Source organism: Pelophylax lessonae, assembly GCF_965119305.1.
Source record: "Pelophylax lessonae genome assembly, chromosome: 7".
In the NCBI taxonomy this organism is placed as follows: Eukaryota; Metazoa; Chordata; class Amphibia; order Anura; family Ranidae; genus Pelophylax; species Pelophylax lessonae.
Genome location: NC_138774.1, coordinates 74,588,161 through 74,603,186, shown reverse-complemented (window position 1 = coordinate 74,603,186; position 15,026 = coordinate 74,588,161). Strand labels below are relative to the sequence as shown.

General features: G+C 44.0%; 1 protein-coding gene across 1 annotated transcript in view; it reads left to right on the top strand.

The window, feature by feature from the left end:
* The first annotated feature begins 3,890 nt into the window (after positions 1–3,890).
* Positions 3,891–15,026, top strand: part of NOP53 (NOP53 ribosome biogenesis factor) — a 55,949-nt gene continuing 44,813 nt past the window's right edge. Inside the window, exons 1-7 of the mRNA XM_082262915.1 lie at positions 3,891–4,110; positions 7,547–7,611; positions 8,341–8,422; positions 9,936–10,132; positions 10,213–10,283; positions 12,491–12,586; positions 12,952–13,056. Of these exons, the coding sequence (XP_082119041.1) occupies positions 3,917–4,110; positions 7,547–7,611; positions 8,341–8,422; positions 9,936–10,132; positions 10,213–10,283; positions 12,491–12,586; positions 12,952–13,056 (810 nt within the window). The 5' untranslated portion in view covers positions 3,891–3,916. The remainder of the gene's footprint in view (positions 4,111–7,546; positions 7,612–8,340; positions 8,423–9,935; positions 10,133–10,212; positions 10,284–12,490; positions 12,587–12,951; positions 13,057–15,026) is intronic.

The following is a 15,026-nucleotide window of genomic DNA, read 5'->3' as shown; positions in this document are numbered from 1 at the left end:
ATTGTGTATACGGGCCTTTATACGTAATCACTGACACCAAAGATCTTTTTAGCCAATAACCATTTATAAGGGCGACAATCTTCCTGCTGGCCACCAATGTAAAGAACATTCTTTCCTGTGGCCACCAATATAACTGACATTTTTTCTAATGACCCATAATAAGGGGCATTCTTCCCAGTGACCTTCTAACAAACAATGTAGTAGAGCCTATCTCCTTCTCACCACTGATGTAAGGGAAAAATACAATGACCACCAGCGTCAAAGAGTCCTTTTACTATTGGCCACTAACATAAGGGCCACCTTCTCTACTGACCACCAATGTAAGGGAAGGGCCTCTTCCGCTGACCTCCAATGTCATTGAACGCAATTTTCACTATCTGGTTTTCTTTTCTGACTAATAATATTTACTTCATATTCATTTTATTATTATTATTACTAAAAAATATTCTCAACAGGGTGTTAATGAAAAAAAAATGCTTTGCCTTGTCAAGTCTAGGTACAACTTACTGATCACTTATCAGGGGTTCCCTAAGACCTGAAAACTATTTTATACGTTCCTCTGAGGTGAAAAGTTTGAGAAAGGCTGCTGTAACCTATTGCCAGTGAATCCAATCCATAATAATAATAATAATAATATTATTATTATTAATAATAATAATAATAATGATCTGATACCTGTGTTGCTGGGTATACTGAGGTTATGACGTGTGTCTGTACTGTTGCTTTTCCTTCTCTTGGCCTCCATCTGAGCAGCTGTTAATCACTGAGGTGAATAATTTTTACAGTGATCACTTATTTCCTATCAAAATAAAAAGAACATTAGAAATGATTTATAATGAATATTTAAAGTGCTTCTGATTGGCCAGCAGAAAGAATCGCTATGCTCTGTCCCAGAAGCGCTGTAGAAAGAAGAGGGATACGAGTGGGCATTTCAAATCTCGGCACCGCTAGATGGGCTCTGTTGGTACTGACAGCTTGAGACCCACAGAGATAAGTATAGCAGGGCCTGAGGGGGCGGTGTGAGGATGTAGGGTGTTAATTTACCTTTTTATTTACTTCTGCAAATGTGAACTAACCCTTTAAGCTCCAGGGTTGCCTGCCATTCCAATATTTTTCTCCAACACTTCTTCCTCTGTATAATGGGGGGATTCTGCAGCATTTTGGCCAGTGAGACAAAGTTGTTCTCCCCCCTCTGTGGCCACGGCCACCGACATCACTTCCGCCTTTGCATTGCATCCTGGGAGCTGTTTGTCATCACTCCCAGGAGGCTGGAATCAGGAAGAACTCCCAGAACACTCCCTGGAATCAGGAAGAAGGACACAGCAGATTACACTGCGTCTTCGGATGCCCACGTCTAAGATGGCCACGCTCAGACAGCATTTTTAAAAGTAAGATTTTGACTAAAATCCAATACTGTACACCTGGTAATTATGAGAATATCGGTTCTGTAAAGGGCAATGGATTAGTATTATAGGGGTATTTTTAGTTAAAAAAGGTATTTGAGGCTGGAACTCTGCTTTAAGCTGGTCACACTCTGATCGAAATTCTGCTGGTTTAGCACAGACCAGCCAATGTTAGATCCAGTGTGTGGCTGCTCAAGATCCAGTGTCCCTGCTCAAGAAAAATCAGTTGTTTAATCAACTACTGTCAAAGGGTTGGATCAACACCTTTGCATTTTTGCTTGATGCCTTTACCATTACCATCAATGGAAGAGATTTAAAACGCCTCCCAACACACGCATCAAGGCGCATGTCAACACATTGTGATTCGTGACACATGTTAATGCATCATGATGACGTCGACATACGTTTTGATACATTTCTATTGCTTTCAATGTAAGAAGCATCGGAGAAAGACATATGGGTGTGAATCCAGCCCCAGACAAGTGTCCCGATTGGGCGATCGCCCCTTAGATTAAGGGCTCTTTCACACTCTGAGCACAATACAAAACACTGAAATCTGTTTATAAGAGGCTCTGTGTTGTGTTGACACATACTTGTTGAAACTGAAACATTTTAATTCAGAATGTTGCATTTATTGTGCGTCAATGTGCGCTAAATGCAATGGACGTGGTGTGAATCCAGCCTAAGGCCTCTTACACACAGGGCATCCGTAAAAGCCCCTCTGATCGCCATATTCTGAGTACTCATCTTTTCCATCTGGGACTACAGTTGGCAACTGTTAAAAATCCTATCTTTTGTCCTTCCTTGTTTCCTCACATTTACCTACCTAAGTTGGGAGATTTCCCCTCATTTACTTACCCAAGTTGGGAGATTTCCCTTCATTTTGGGAGATTTATACTCAGTTACATAACCAAGTTGGGACGTTTCCCCACACTTTGGGAGATTACCTCGCATTTACCTACCCAAATTGGGAGATTTCCCTTCATTTATCTACCCAAGTTGGGAGATTTTCCCTCACTTTGGGAGATTTCCTCTCATTTACCTACACAAGTTGGGAGACTCCCCCTCACTTTGGGAGATTTCCCCTTACATTGAGAGATTTCCTCACGTTTACCTCTACAAGTTGGGAGATTTCCCCTCATTTACTTACCCAAGTTAAGAGATTTCCCCTTACATTGAGAGATTTCCTCACATTTACCTATTCAAGTTGGGAGATTTCCCCTCACATTGGGAGATTTCCTCTCATCTACCTACCTAAGTTGGGAGACTTCCCCTCACTTTGGGAGATTTCCCCTCACTTTGGGAGATTTCCCCTTACATTGAGAGATTTCCTCGCGTTTACCTACACAATTTGGGAGATTTCCCCTCATTTACTTACCCAAGTTTGAGATATTTTCCCTTACATTGAGAGATTTTCTCACGTTTACCCACACAAGTTGGGAGATTTCCCCCCATTTACTTACCCAAGTTGGGAGATTTTCCCTCACATTAGGAGATTTCCCCTAATTTACTTACCCAAGTTGGGAGATTTTTCCTCACATTGGGAGATTTCCCCTAATTTACTTACCCAAGTTGGGAGATGTTTCCTCACATTGGGAGATTTCCCCTAATTTACTTACCCAAGTTGGGAGATTTTCACTCACTTTGAGAGATTTATCCTCACATTAGGAGATTTCCTCAGTTACGTAACCAAGTTGGGAGATGTTTCCTCACATTGGGAGATTTCCCCTAATTTACTTACCCAAGTTGGGAGATTTTCCCTCACATTGGGAGATTTCCCCTAATTTACTTACCCAAGTTGGGAGATTTTTCCTCACATTGGGAGATTTCCCCTCATTTACTTACCCAAGTTGGGAGATTTTCCTTCATTTTGAGAGATTTATACTCAGTTACATAACCAAGTTGGGACATTTCCCCTCACTTTGGGAGATTACCTCCCATTTACCTACCCAAATTGGGGAGATTTTCCCTCATTTACTTACCCAAGTTGGGAGATTTTTACTCACTTTGAGAGATTTGTCCTCACATTAGAACTCCTCAGTTACATAACCTAGTTGGGAGATTTTCCCTCACATTGGGAGAGTTGCTCTCATTTACCTACCCAAGTTGGGAGATTTCCCTTACATTGATAGATTTTCCTTTACATTGAGAGATTTTCTCGCTTTTACCTACACAAGTTGGGAGTATTCCCCTCATTTATTTAGCCAAGTTGGGAGATTTCCCCTCACTTAGAGAGATTTCCCATTAGGCTGTGAGATTTCCCCTCATATCCATGTATTTTGGGAGGTAGAATTGTTCCTCGAAATACAAAAACGGACCTACTACATTTCTGGGAAGTATAGCCAACATTAGATACCAACCCTCACACCTCTCCTCACCTAGCCCTCTACTGCCTCGTCACCTCACAGCGTTACTACACTGTGCCCTTTACAAAGATGGTCACTGCCTGGCTTCACACGCCGCCGAGCTGACGTACTTCCGGCGCTGACGTCATCGCGTCCTTTAAGTCTAACATGGCTGCCGCCGGTGGTCCCCGCGTGGAGGGAGACTTCTTGGGGTTCAGCGTGCTGTCGAAATGCGGGCGGAAGGGAACGGAGAAGAGGAAGCGGCTGAACCGGAATAAGAAGAAGAACTGGAAGCGGCACAGCGATGTCCGGGATGTGGAGGACTTCTTGGAGGACGTGCGGCTGCAAGAGAGGACTGCGGGGTGAGAGCCTGGAGGGGTGCGGGAGTTCAGTGGACCTTCTACAGACAAGTCTATACTCTGCTCTTAGTCTTGGGTGAAGTGGAGAAGAGTTAATCCCCTGTCAGGATATTTTTGGTGTTTGTTTTTCATTGGAGAGATTTCCCCTAACTTCCTGTCCCAGAGATCCAGCAGGAAGTTAGAGGAAATCTCACAAAGTGTTGGGGAAATCCCTTCTTAAAGTGGCCATGCATTATATAACCTGAGTGTACAATCTGTTAATTGTTCTGCATTTATGGAAGCTAAAGGCCTGTGTGATTAGATGGAACTGGATTGGGTTGTATAGGTTATAGGTGAGTCCCCCCATTACATAACATGGTAAATGAGGTTGTACAATCCGGTTGTAGTATGTGTGGCTTTACACAGGTGTCCCTGTTGGGACTTTTCCCATCTATTACCCTCGCTTTCTGGTCATGGTGATAATGGTCACCAGGACAAATAGAGGGAGGATCTCCCCAACAGGGGGCACAGACGGCATTAAACAACTGACAGAGGGTGTAACCCCCCTGGTGCCCAACTTGCGGGCCTTTGGTACTTTGTGCAGCCCCAAGGGACTCCCGCAGACACTGATCTGTGTTTCTCTATTGCCCTGTTATAATAGTCTATGACTATTTGAAGCATGTCCTCCTTCTCCAAAATGCTCTATAGAGCATCCACGGCGCCCGTCCCTCTGTTGGTGCCGCGTCCGCGGCGCCCGTCCCTCTGTTGGTGCCGCGTCCGCGGCGCCCGTCCCTCTGTTGGTGCCGCGTCCGCGGCGCCCGTCCCTCTGTTGGTGCCGCGTCCGCGTCGCCCGTCCCTCTGTTGGTGCCGCGTCCGCGTCGCCCGTCCCTCTGTTGGTGCCGCGTCCGTGTCGCCCGTCCCTCTGTTGGTGCCGCGTCCGCGGCGCCCGTCCCTCTGTTGGTGCCGCGTCCGCGGCGCCCGTCCCTCTGTTGGTGCCGCGTCCGCGGCGCCCGTCCCTCTGTTGGTGCCGCATCCGCGCGCCAGGCCAATATTCACTGAATTTTATGTGTGGCCCTTTGGTGATGTCAAGGGCCGCACTTGAGGCCCCCCAGTTCCTGAAATTTGACCACTATTGGTGTAAACCTTCACTTCTGATCCTGTTATGCTGTAGAGTAGAGCTGCACGCGTTTTTGGATACTAGTGTACCCCCACCTGAACTATCCCACCAGGAAGCTGTCCCCGCGCACAGGCAATTATTGGCAGCCAAGTCCTTTCCCCTGCCCCACAGACACACATATACAAGGAGTGTGTATACATTCTGGGCAGTGAATGCCTCGGCCGCCTATGGCTGGCTGTGTGCAGTGATATAGCTTCTTGATAGGATAGCTCATTTGGGTGCGCAATAATAATATACAGGATTTATTTTGCACCAACAGTTTATGTAGTGCTTTATAATTCTAACGAGACAGTACAGGTCCAATACAATAAAATACAAGAGGATTAAGTGGACCTTGCTCAAAAGCATACAATCTAATAGGGTGGAGCAAGTGGTACAGAATGTAATCACTGTGAGGGATGAGCTGATGGAAGCATTAAATGTTCAGCTGTTAGGAGTAGGTGGGTGGTTACCCTGAAGAGACAGGGATCACCTAAAGGCACTCAGAGTAGGAGATAGCCGGACAGATTGAGGTTTAGAGTTCCAGAGGATGGGAGAGGCTCTGGAGAAGTCAAGATCAGCATGGGGGGAGGGCTAAAGAGTAGGAGGATATTTATGGGAAATTCAGCAAGGAGGGAATATGGGGAATATTGCATATTACAAGCTCGGTTTTAGGATTACAAGCTCGGTTTTAGAAGGATTAAGTTTAAGGAAGTGGTGAAATATCCATGTTGATTTGCCAGTTAGTAATGTGAGATGGGATGGAACAACTGCGATGAGTAGAGAAATCTATTTGGGTGACATCAGCGCAGAGATGGTATTGTATAGTATCCAAACATGACCGAGCTCATCTCTACTCCTACTTTAAGTATACATACATACTCATATTGGGCAGACTAGATGGGCCAAATGGTTCTTATCTGCCGACACATTCTAGGTTTCTATGTTTAAGGCCTCATGCACACTGGACGTTATCAAAATGGCAGTAGAAAGCTGTAGGAGTTATTCAGCGTTTTTGCAGTAGCGTTTTAGCTTTTTTTTTTTTTTTTGTAAAGCTATACTCCCACAAAAGCTCATGGCGCCAAAACCCAGATAAACACTGAAAAGCCATGTTTTTCAGTGTTTTTCAGCTTTTATCAGTTAGAGCAGGGATTCCCAAACTACGGCCCTCCAGTTGTTAAGGAACTACAATTCCCATCATGTCTGTGAATGTCAGAGTTTTACAATGCCTCATGGGATGTGTAGTTCTGCAACACCTGCAGGGCCGTAGTTTGGGAATCCCTGAGTTAGAGCCTTTTTTACAGCTGAAAAACTCCTCTCAAAATCCACTAGTTCTGGGTTTTTCCAGCCAGAAAATGCTGATAACAGCCTATGTATGCATGGACACATAGGATAACATACTGGGGAGTTTATTGGCTGCAGAAAAAAATGTCTGAAGCCAAAAACAGCCGCTGTAAAAACATCCCGTGTGCATGAGGCCTAAAGCCAGACCTTTCCCCATCCCAGAATATCTGTAGCTCCCTGCATTCCCTTTGTACAGCTTGCCACTTATTTATTGTGACTGGCCCAATACGGATATCGTTTCCAGTAACTGCCGTCTGAGAGGAGGTTTCACCTTATTGTGCATATATCTGGGACTGGAAGTGTATATGGTGTGCACACAATGATGGCTAACAGGTTCCACTGCCTCCATTCTTTTTGATTGATTGATCTGTTAAATATACCATTGAAAGTGTTATCTCTGATTATTTAAAAAAAGAAAACGGAATGGATGGGAGGTGATCTGTAGTGCTTGCATTTCCTGTTTTAGGGCTGATTCACTCTTGCTTTGGTCTCTGAAGAGAGATCTGCATTCAGAGAGAGCACTTGACAGGTAGTGAGGAGGCAATGTTTCCCAGCTCCACACCCTGCCTGCTGTAACTGCTTGAACCCCGCACTTGCAGAGCACCCCCTTTTACTTAAATAGATTGGGATTTGCAGGTGCTACGCCCACTCTAAGCAACAGGGGAATTGCTGCCATGAAGCAGCACACCATGGCATGTTTACACCCTCACCCTCTGCCACTAAAGCAGTGCACAACTGCGGGGTGTTACTGCCCCCCCCCCCCGAGCCCCTTATGTGAATGAGCTCTGAGAGTGATGGTGTGCTCCTAGATCGTAAATCCTTTCCGGATCTGCCCGATGGTCAGATATCTGAGCGCACCGTCCGATGGGTGTTCATAGACTACACACAGTCATGTTATGGGCTGGTTACACATTGTCAAAGCTGAAATTGTATAAAGTGGACTGTCTTTTCTTTTAACAGTGGTCTGCTAGCAGAGAAGGAGGATGAGTGCTTGTTCTTTGTGGACACTGGTAATGAAGAAAAAGGTAAGCCCACCTCTTTCACCAGAAGAACATCTAGACAATATTATTTTTTCTTTGTTGAGCCTGTTGGGTCAGTGGTCCCCCTCTGGTCCCATATTCATGTTTGTGCATCTGGAGCTTTAGATTAGAGGGATTCCCTGTTGTGGGCGGATAATGCCCATGCCAGGGTTTTGCTCTGTAGCTTACAGGGGCAGCTCCTGAAGCCCCCCAGCATTTGCCTCTGCTTTTTTTTCTTTGGCCTCCATTGCATTGCTTTTTAGGAGTTCTGGGCCAGTTAGACCTCTCTGACCAGATGTGTAGTCTGAGGCATTGTTCCATTCCATCGGCCATCTTGCTCCAGCAGTGGCATCAATTCACGTCCCCCCCCCCCCCCCCGAAAAACCTTTTCATGAAGTGACAGCTTGGCAAATTCAGATAGGGAGATAGTGTTGTCGGTGAAGAACGGGAAAAAGCTGTTTGTCTAACTTGGATAACTTTTTCTAAGCTACACAAGCAGCTAGCCAGTAAATGAGTAATATCAAAGATATTGAACATACTATTAGTAGGAAAAATTTCATTTTTGACTGAAGTTCCCTTTAAAACCATTTTTCATTTAGATGGGAGTTGGTTATAGAACCTTTTTTATATTTAAAAAAACAAACAAACCCCAAAGCCTCTGCCTACTGATGATGTATTATTATACCGTGTTATTTATTGAATGAATATCAATTAATATTTCCCATTTTATTATAGATTCTAAGGTCAACAAACGTGTAAAGCCCCTGAGAATAGACCTAATTTTACAGTCCGATTCTAAAGTACCTGCACCCAAAGAGTAAGTACTTGCTGTGTTGTGTTTTGGGATAGTTAACTTCCCACCTGCAAGGAGAAATGTTGTGGGGGCTGAGTAATAAAAAGCTTAAACTGATGTTGCAAAGGGTTATATTACTTGTTGAAAGATGTAACTGTTGTCCATAGCAAACAAAAAGTCTGTGTTCTGTTTTGGAAGTGTTTGCTGTGGTTGTCCACTTCTTAACTCATCTTTTCCTTAATTTGCTGGATTTGTTAATACTTCTCTGTAACCGTGTTTAAAGTGGTTCCAAATGCTGCAGGTTTTTTACCTTCATGCGTTCTATGCATGAAGGTAACAAAAAAAAACTTTAAGTTCACCCCCCAGCCCTCTTAATACTTGCCTGAGCCCCATCTTGATTCAGTGGCTCTATACCTCTTCATTGGTTCAGAGACTACAGCGGGAGCTATTGACTCACTGCTGTCGGTTAAAGCCAATGATGAGGGCTCAGGGCTGAACCATACATACTGTGTGTCTGTGGACTCTTACAGCGGGGCTCAGGAGCAAGCAAACTTGCTATGGGGGCACTCAGAAGAGGGGAGGAGCCAGGAGCACCAGCAGGGACCCAATAATAGGATTGGCACTGCTCTGTGCAAAACCATTACACAGAGCAGGTATGTTTAAGGGAGAAAATGTATTTTTAATATCACTTTAACCAGTTCAGCTTCCCCCTTTATGATCAGGCTATTTTTGCGATACGACACTGCGTTTCTTTAACTGACTATTGCGCGGTCGTGCAATGTTGTACCCAAATAAAATGGATGTCCTCATTTTAGCACAAATAGTGCTTTCTTTTGGTGGTATACGTGGTGGTTTTTTTTTTTTTTTTTTTTTTACTAGTAATGGCTGTGATCCGCAACGTTAGAGCGGACAAATCGGACACCAAGTGACACTTTTTGTGGACCAGTGACATTATTTTAGTACTCAGTGCTAAAAAATATGTTCTGTCACTGTACTAGGGACACTGGCAGGGAAGGAATTAACATCAGGGGCGATCAAAGGGTTACATGTGTTCCTAGGGAGTGCTTGCGAACTGTGGGAGGGCAGAGATATGTGTTCCTGCTGTGTAGGAAGTAGGAACACAGGATCACAGCCTTCCCTTGTCACAGAACAGCAATTTGCCTTGTTTACATGGGCAGACTGCACTTCTGCCTGTGTCCTGAAGGATCGCCAAATGCCGGTGGACATAGTCCTCGAGACCTGCAGATTGGCTCCTGTTGTGTTCAATCACAGCGGGAGTGGGTCGCCGCCAGTGCTCTCACCAGAACACGGGGAAGGACCTCCTCAATATACAGCTACTCCCTAAATTTCTAGTGAACTAGCGGGAGTTTAATTACATATGGTTTCATTTATTTATTTTTTTTCCTGCTTTTCCAGTTTATTTACTATAGTTTAATTACTGCCTAGGCTTGCTCCCTGATATACCGCCAATTTCCAAGAGAAAAAAAGTATTTTAATTACACTTCATTTGTTCGTCACAATATATCTTTTTCCTTAGCGTTTCATCCCACCAAATACCCAATGGGAAGAAGCTTAAGAGGAAACGGGAGCGAGTAGAGAAACAAGAGAAGAAGGGGATTCTTCCTAGATCAGAGAAACTTCTGAGAGCACAGCTAAACCAGCCCAAAAGTACGCAAAAACCAGAGGCCAACAACAACCCATCCCGGGGATTCTATGATCTCTGGGGAGACAGCAGTAAGTAAAAGTACTGTAGTGCTTTAGTTCTGAGAACACTTTCCAACCTACTAGATCATAACGCTTTTGTTCCTTTGCAGATCCCTTGGACTCTGCTCTGGAAGGAAAAGACCAATGGTATCTAGAACAGACCAAGAAGAGCCGTGTTAAGGTAAATTCTGCTAAAAAGAAAAGGCACTCTACCAGTGTGGTGGCAGCCATCTTGGTGTAAGAACATGCTTTTGCTTCCTCTTGGTGATCAGATGGAAGAGTAATAATCAGTGAGTAACAGGAGAGACCAGAGTAAGCACAAGTACACAGAATGAAAGTAGCCGCTTCATCTTCATGAAGGACAATTGAGAGTAGCACATTTGTGGCATCACCAAATCTTAAGGATTGCAGTTAAAGGCACAGTGCCTTTCATCTCACAATGCAGATATACACAAGTCATCTTGTTGGCGGTCAAACATTTCTGGCAGATAAGCTCTTTTTGCTCTTATTACCTGAGTGATCAATCTGCCTTGTACCATCTGTATGGAGTCGCACCTAATTGGCTTGATCCTGGAATCGCTGAGGATTTCTGGAGGAGCAGTTTGGTGGAACCTTTGAGCCTTCTTTTATTAGTGGGACGGTAAGCGGCAGTGTGATTGGGGTTGCTCTCTCTCTCTGGTGATGGTACTTCAAGGAGACCAATCAGCTGGACCCTACCTATACCTGGACTTTTTATATAGCGCTACTTTTCAATTTTACACAGATATACACAAGTACCTAGATAAAATCACATGTCAAAGTGCTCTGCAATTTTTTCAGGGAGAGTTATAGGTAACTTGTTTAGCCTCAATTAACTTTCCTAGATTTATTCTACTAGATAGGAAATGTTCAATTTCAAATTAACCTCTTGGTGGGGTGGGCCTTGGCACAGAAAGGTTGCATATTTGCCCACCAGATTGCGCAAACAGCTGTGCGGAGAGCGCGTTCTCTGCACGTACCGGCGGCTAACGGAAAGCTCCCAATTGCTATTTGCAATCAGGGGCTTTCCTATCATATGACTTCCTATCATATGGAGTATGCTGTCCAGTTCTGGGCACCGGTCCTCAGGAAGGATGTGCTGGAACTGGAGAGAGTCCAGAGAAGGGCAAAAAAAATAATTAGGGGAAAGGAGGACATCAGCTATGAGGAAAGACTACAAGCACTGAACTTATTCTCTGGAGAAGAGATGATTGAGGGGGGATATGATATCAATGTACAAATACTGTACTGGCGACCCTAGCATGAGGACAAACTTTTCAGAGAAAGGGAATACAATAAGACACGTGGCCACTCACTAAAACTAGAGGAAAAACGGTTTAACCTTAAAAAACGTAAGGGGTTCTTCACTGTCAGAGCAGTAAGGATGTGGAATTTGATTCCACACAAGCAGTCGTATCAGCAGGGAGCATCGATGGTTTCAAAAAACTATTAGATGGACACCTTAAAGACCACAACATACAGGGGTATACAATGTACAGTTAACAGCAAACACACACATCATAGGTTGAACTGGATGGACTGATGTCTTTTTTTTCAACCTCACAAACTATGTAACTGCCGTGAGTCAATCACGGTGGTCACCTGATCATAAACCGCGCCCCACCTCCCGGCATCTGAAACCCCTTAAAGGACTGGGAGGCGCTGGCACCAAGGTTTTGGTCTGCATAAGTACTTTGGTGAAAGTGTTCGGTTTTGATCCCCTCCCCAGATAGGCAGCCAAAGATATATGCCCCTACCACTAGTCTAGCTGACTTGCCTGTGTTTCCCTCTGCTGGAATAGTTTTACAGCAATCCTTTACTGAAGCTTGGAGATGTAATCTATAGAATTTTATTGATGTTACTGTGTTGACATATTAGGAATGGCACAACAAACCAATGGAATGAATGACATGAAGGCCAGGTCCAAAGCAAAAATTGAGGCCTTGGTATGGTGAAAGAGCATAGCTCACACTGGTGAAGTAGTTCCTCCTAACCTTCCGCTACCCCTAGTGTGGTGCTGTGGTCTGCAAATGATTTGCTGTCCCCAGGTAAACACTTTGTCCAGTAGTAGGTTGGAAACCAATAAGTTCTGAATTTCCCATCCACTACATCTCTTTGTTTCATGGTCATCGACATGTAATTTACCAATAATATAGGAGGACAAATATTCCCTAATGTGTCGTCCTTGCAGCAGGTCACCTCAGTAATTTGCCAAAAAACAAGATAGTTAGTCTGAGTCCTCACCTGTTTGTTTTTCCTGACGGAATGATGTAAATCCAATGGTAAGCAAGTCAGAACACTGCCTTTCTCATGATACTTTTACTTTTCCTCCGTCCATGCCTGACCTTTTCTGGATCTCTTTTTTTGCAGCGTCCAGAGAGACTAAACAAGAAACCATCTCAGCTGCCTGCGGTTGAAGTTGCTGCTCCTGGAGCTTCCTACAACCCAACATTTGAGTCACACCAGGTAAGATTTTAGTTATGTTTTGTCAGCATCTTGTCAGTGAGGTGAAGTAAAAATATCACAGCATGTGCTGCTGTGTAACTGACCAATGCTTCAGACTTCTGCTGTATGTCTGTGTACGTAACACATGAAATCTACTAGAATGTTGGTATTTGAATTCTGGTAAGTACAACTTGCAATAAATGTGAGGATGGCGGTGGTCTACTATAGGCTTTTGACCATGCCCCTTGGTAGAGGAGAGGTTGTACCATTTTCCAAATGCAAAAGTACTTATAAATCAAATTAGAACATTAAAACTGTAGTTATTGTAAAGCCTTTTAGCATTGTCATCCATGGAGATTTGATTTATTTGTAATGTGTTTTTCAAGGTGCTGCTTCTCGAGGCTCATGAGGTAGAAGTGAAGAGGCTAAAGCAGGAGGAGAAAGTGGAGAGACAACTAAAGCTCCCTGCTGGAGCTGAGGTCCCAACAGAGGTTTGTCATTTCTAGCCATGTGATAGTTCTGAAATATACCCCATGTCACCTGGGCAGGTAATAGTGTCCTATTTTGTAATGGAGTCCCTGATGCTGGGGATGCAACCACTCTAGAGGAAAAGAAGCAGGGGCAGATTTTTTTAGTACAGTTTGCGCTCCCTACCAGCTGGTCAGAATTTTAAATCAGGTTTCCTAGACTCTGCTGGAGAGATTGTGTGTGAAGAACAGAATATGATTGCTCTTCCTGGGTGGGCCACATCTTTTCCATTTCAAAATAAATTGGGGTTTGGGGGGGGGGGGGGGTGTAGGGGGTAAAATCTTTGTTTGGCCTTAATAGTAATGTTTTAAGTGAGGGACAGGGTATATTGTAATGGATTTGGATTTCAGCAGTTCATAGATTATGCAGGTAAGAAAATTGCTTGATTCTGCTATCAATGCAGCCAGTGTTGCTGGGGGAATCCCTTCCCTTAAGCGGTGTTCTCCTGTCGGTGGAGGGGGTCAGGGAGCCATCCCTGCAGGTAAACCAGAGTGATTACTGCTAGCAACTATGGATGAATAAACTTTGATAGTTAGCCTGGCCATAGATAGATCCAATCTCTACAGGTTCAGCAGAGACCTGCCATTATTTAGGCAATGTGATTTGAAAGCCAGTGGACACATCCCTGGGTTCAGAAGTGGGCAAGAAAAGGTCTTCTCTGCATAGCTTGCCAGAGCTCTAATGGGGTATCTGTCAGATTTCTGATGTCGGAGATTGAGAGCCAGCCCCCTGTCCCAGGAAGTCTTTCAAACAGTTTAACCTTAAAATACGTAAGGGGTTCTTCACTGTCGGAGCGGTAAGGATGTGGAATTTGCTTCTACAAGCAGTCGCATCAGCAGGGAGCACAGGGAACACACATCATAGGTTGAACTGGATGGACTGTCTTTTTTTCCAACCTCACAAACTATGTAACTTTATGTAACTATGTATTGAGCAGAAGAGGTCTAAATTGGGCATCCTGTACATTTGGTGGAAAGGCTGGGCTACCTAGAACAGGAGTCTTTAAAGGTGGCTGGTTACCAATTTATTGCAATAACGCTCTAGGTTTTAACTATAGTGGGTAATGTTTGACCAAAGTGAGGATATTCTTTTGTTGTCATGGTAAAGCAGCAGGCGGGACTGCATGTGCATCCAGTACTCTGGATAATTGTATTGCCTGATGGTACTTGATAGGATCAGGGATGCCAAGTCCACTGGCTGGAGTGAATGGGAGATGTGCAAAGGAATTTTAAGAATTAGCTTTTTAATGATTGAAGTAGAAACGTATAGCAATAGAGATGGCTTTAAACAGGATGCTGTTTCTCCCAAACCCAAGTGTGAACTATCACTCCATCGTTTAAGTTATTGTCTGAATATCTCATATCTACGCATCCATCTTCAAGATGCCTGAGAGATGGTGTAATCTGCACCCTCAGTTGTTAAATTACTAGTGGCCCATTTAAAGATCAAGTTTACTTTAATCTTTGTTCTGGGACTGGCAAAATTGGTGTTTGAAGCTTTGGAGTTTGAAACATACATTTTTGCCCTTGGAGAGAACAAAGTATGTATCTAACTTGTCTGAGAGATGGGATAGGGCTGTCCAGATTTGTTAGCAAGAGCAGCTTAACGTAGACTTTATAGTGGTGTTTGGAAGAATGTATACCCTTAATGTTGTTTCACTGAAATGTTAAAACAAAATATAGGAAGGGCCCTGAGCACCTCTGTCGTGTTTTTGTTTCAGAGGTAAGTAATTGAATTAGAGCATAGTCTCAACCGGGTTAGAGTAGATTGGATCAAGCTACTTTCTCATATTATCCTCAAGACCAGTATACTTTAGGATCTCCCAATGTACCTGAATAAACGCTTTTTCAACGAAGTAAGTTGAGTTTGTATGTTTCTAGAGTGTGCAAAATGAATGCAGTTTAGTCCTGCAGGTGTCATCCCTGGCTTTCAT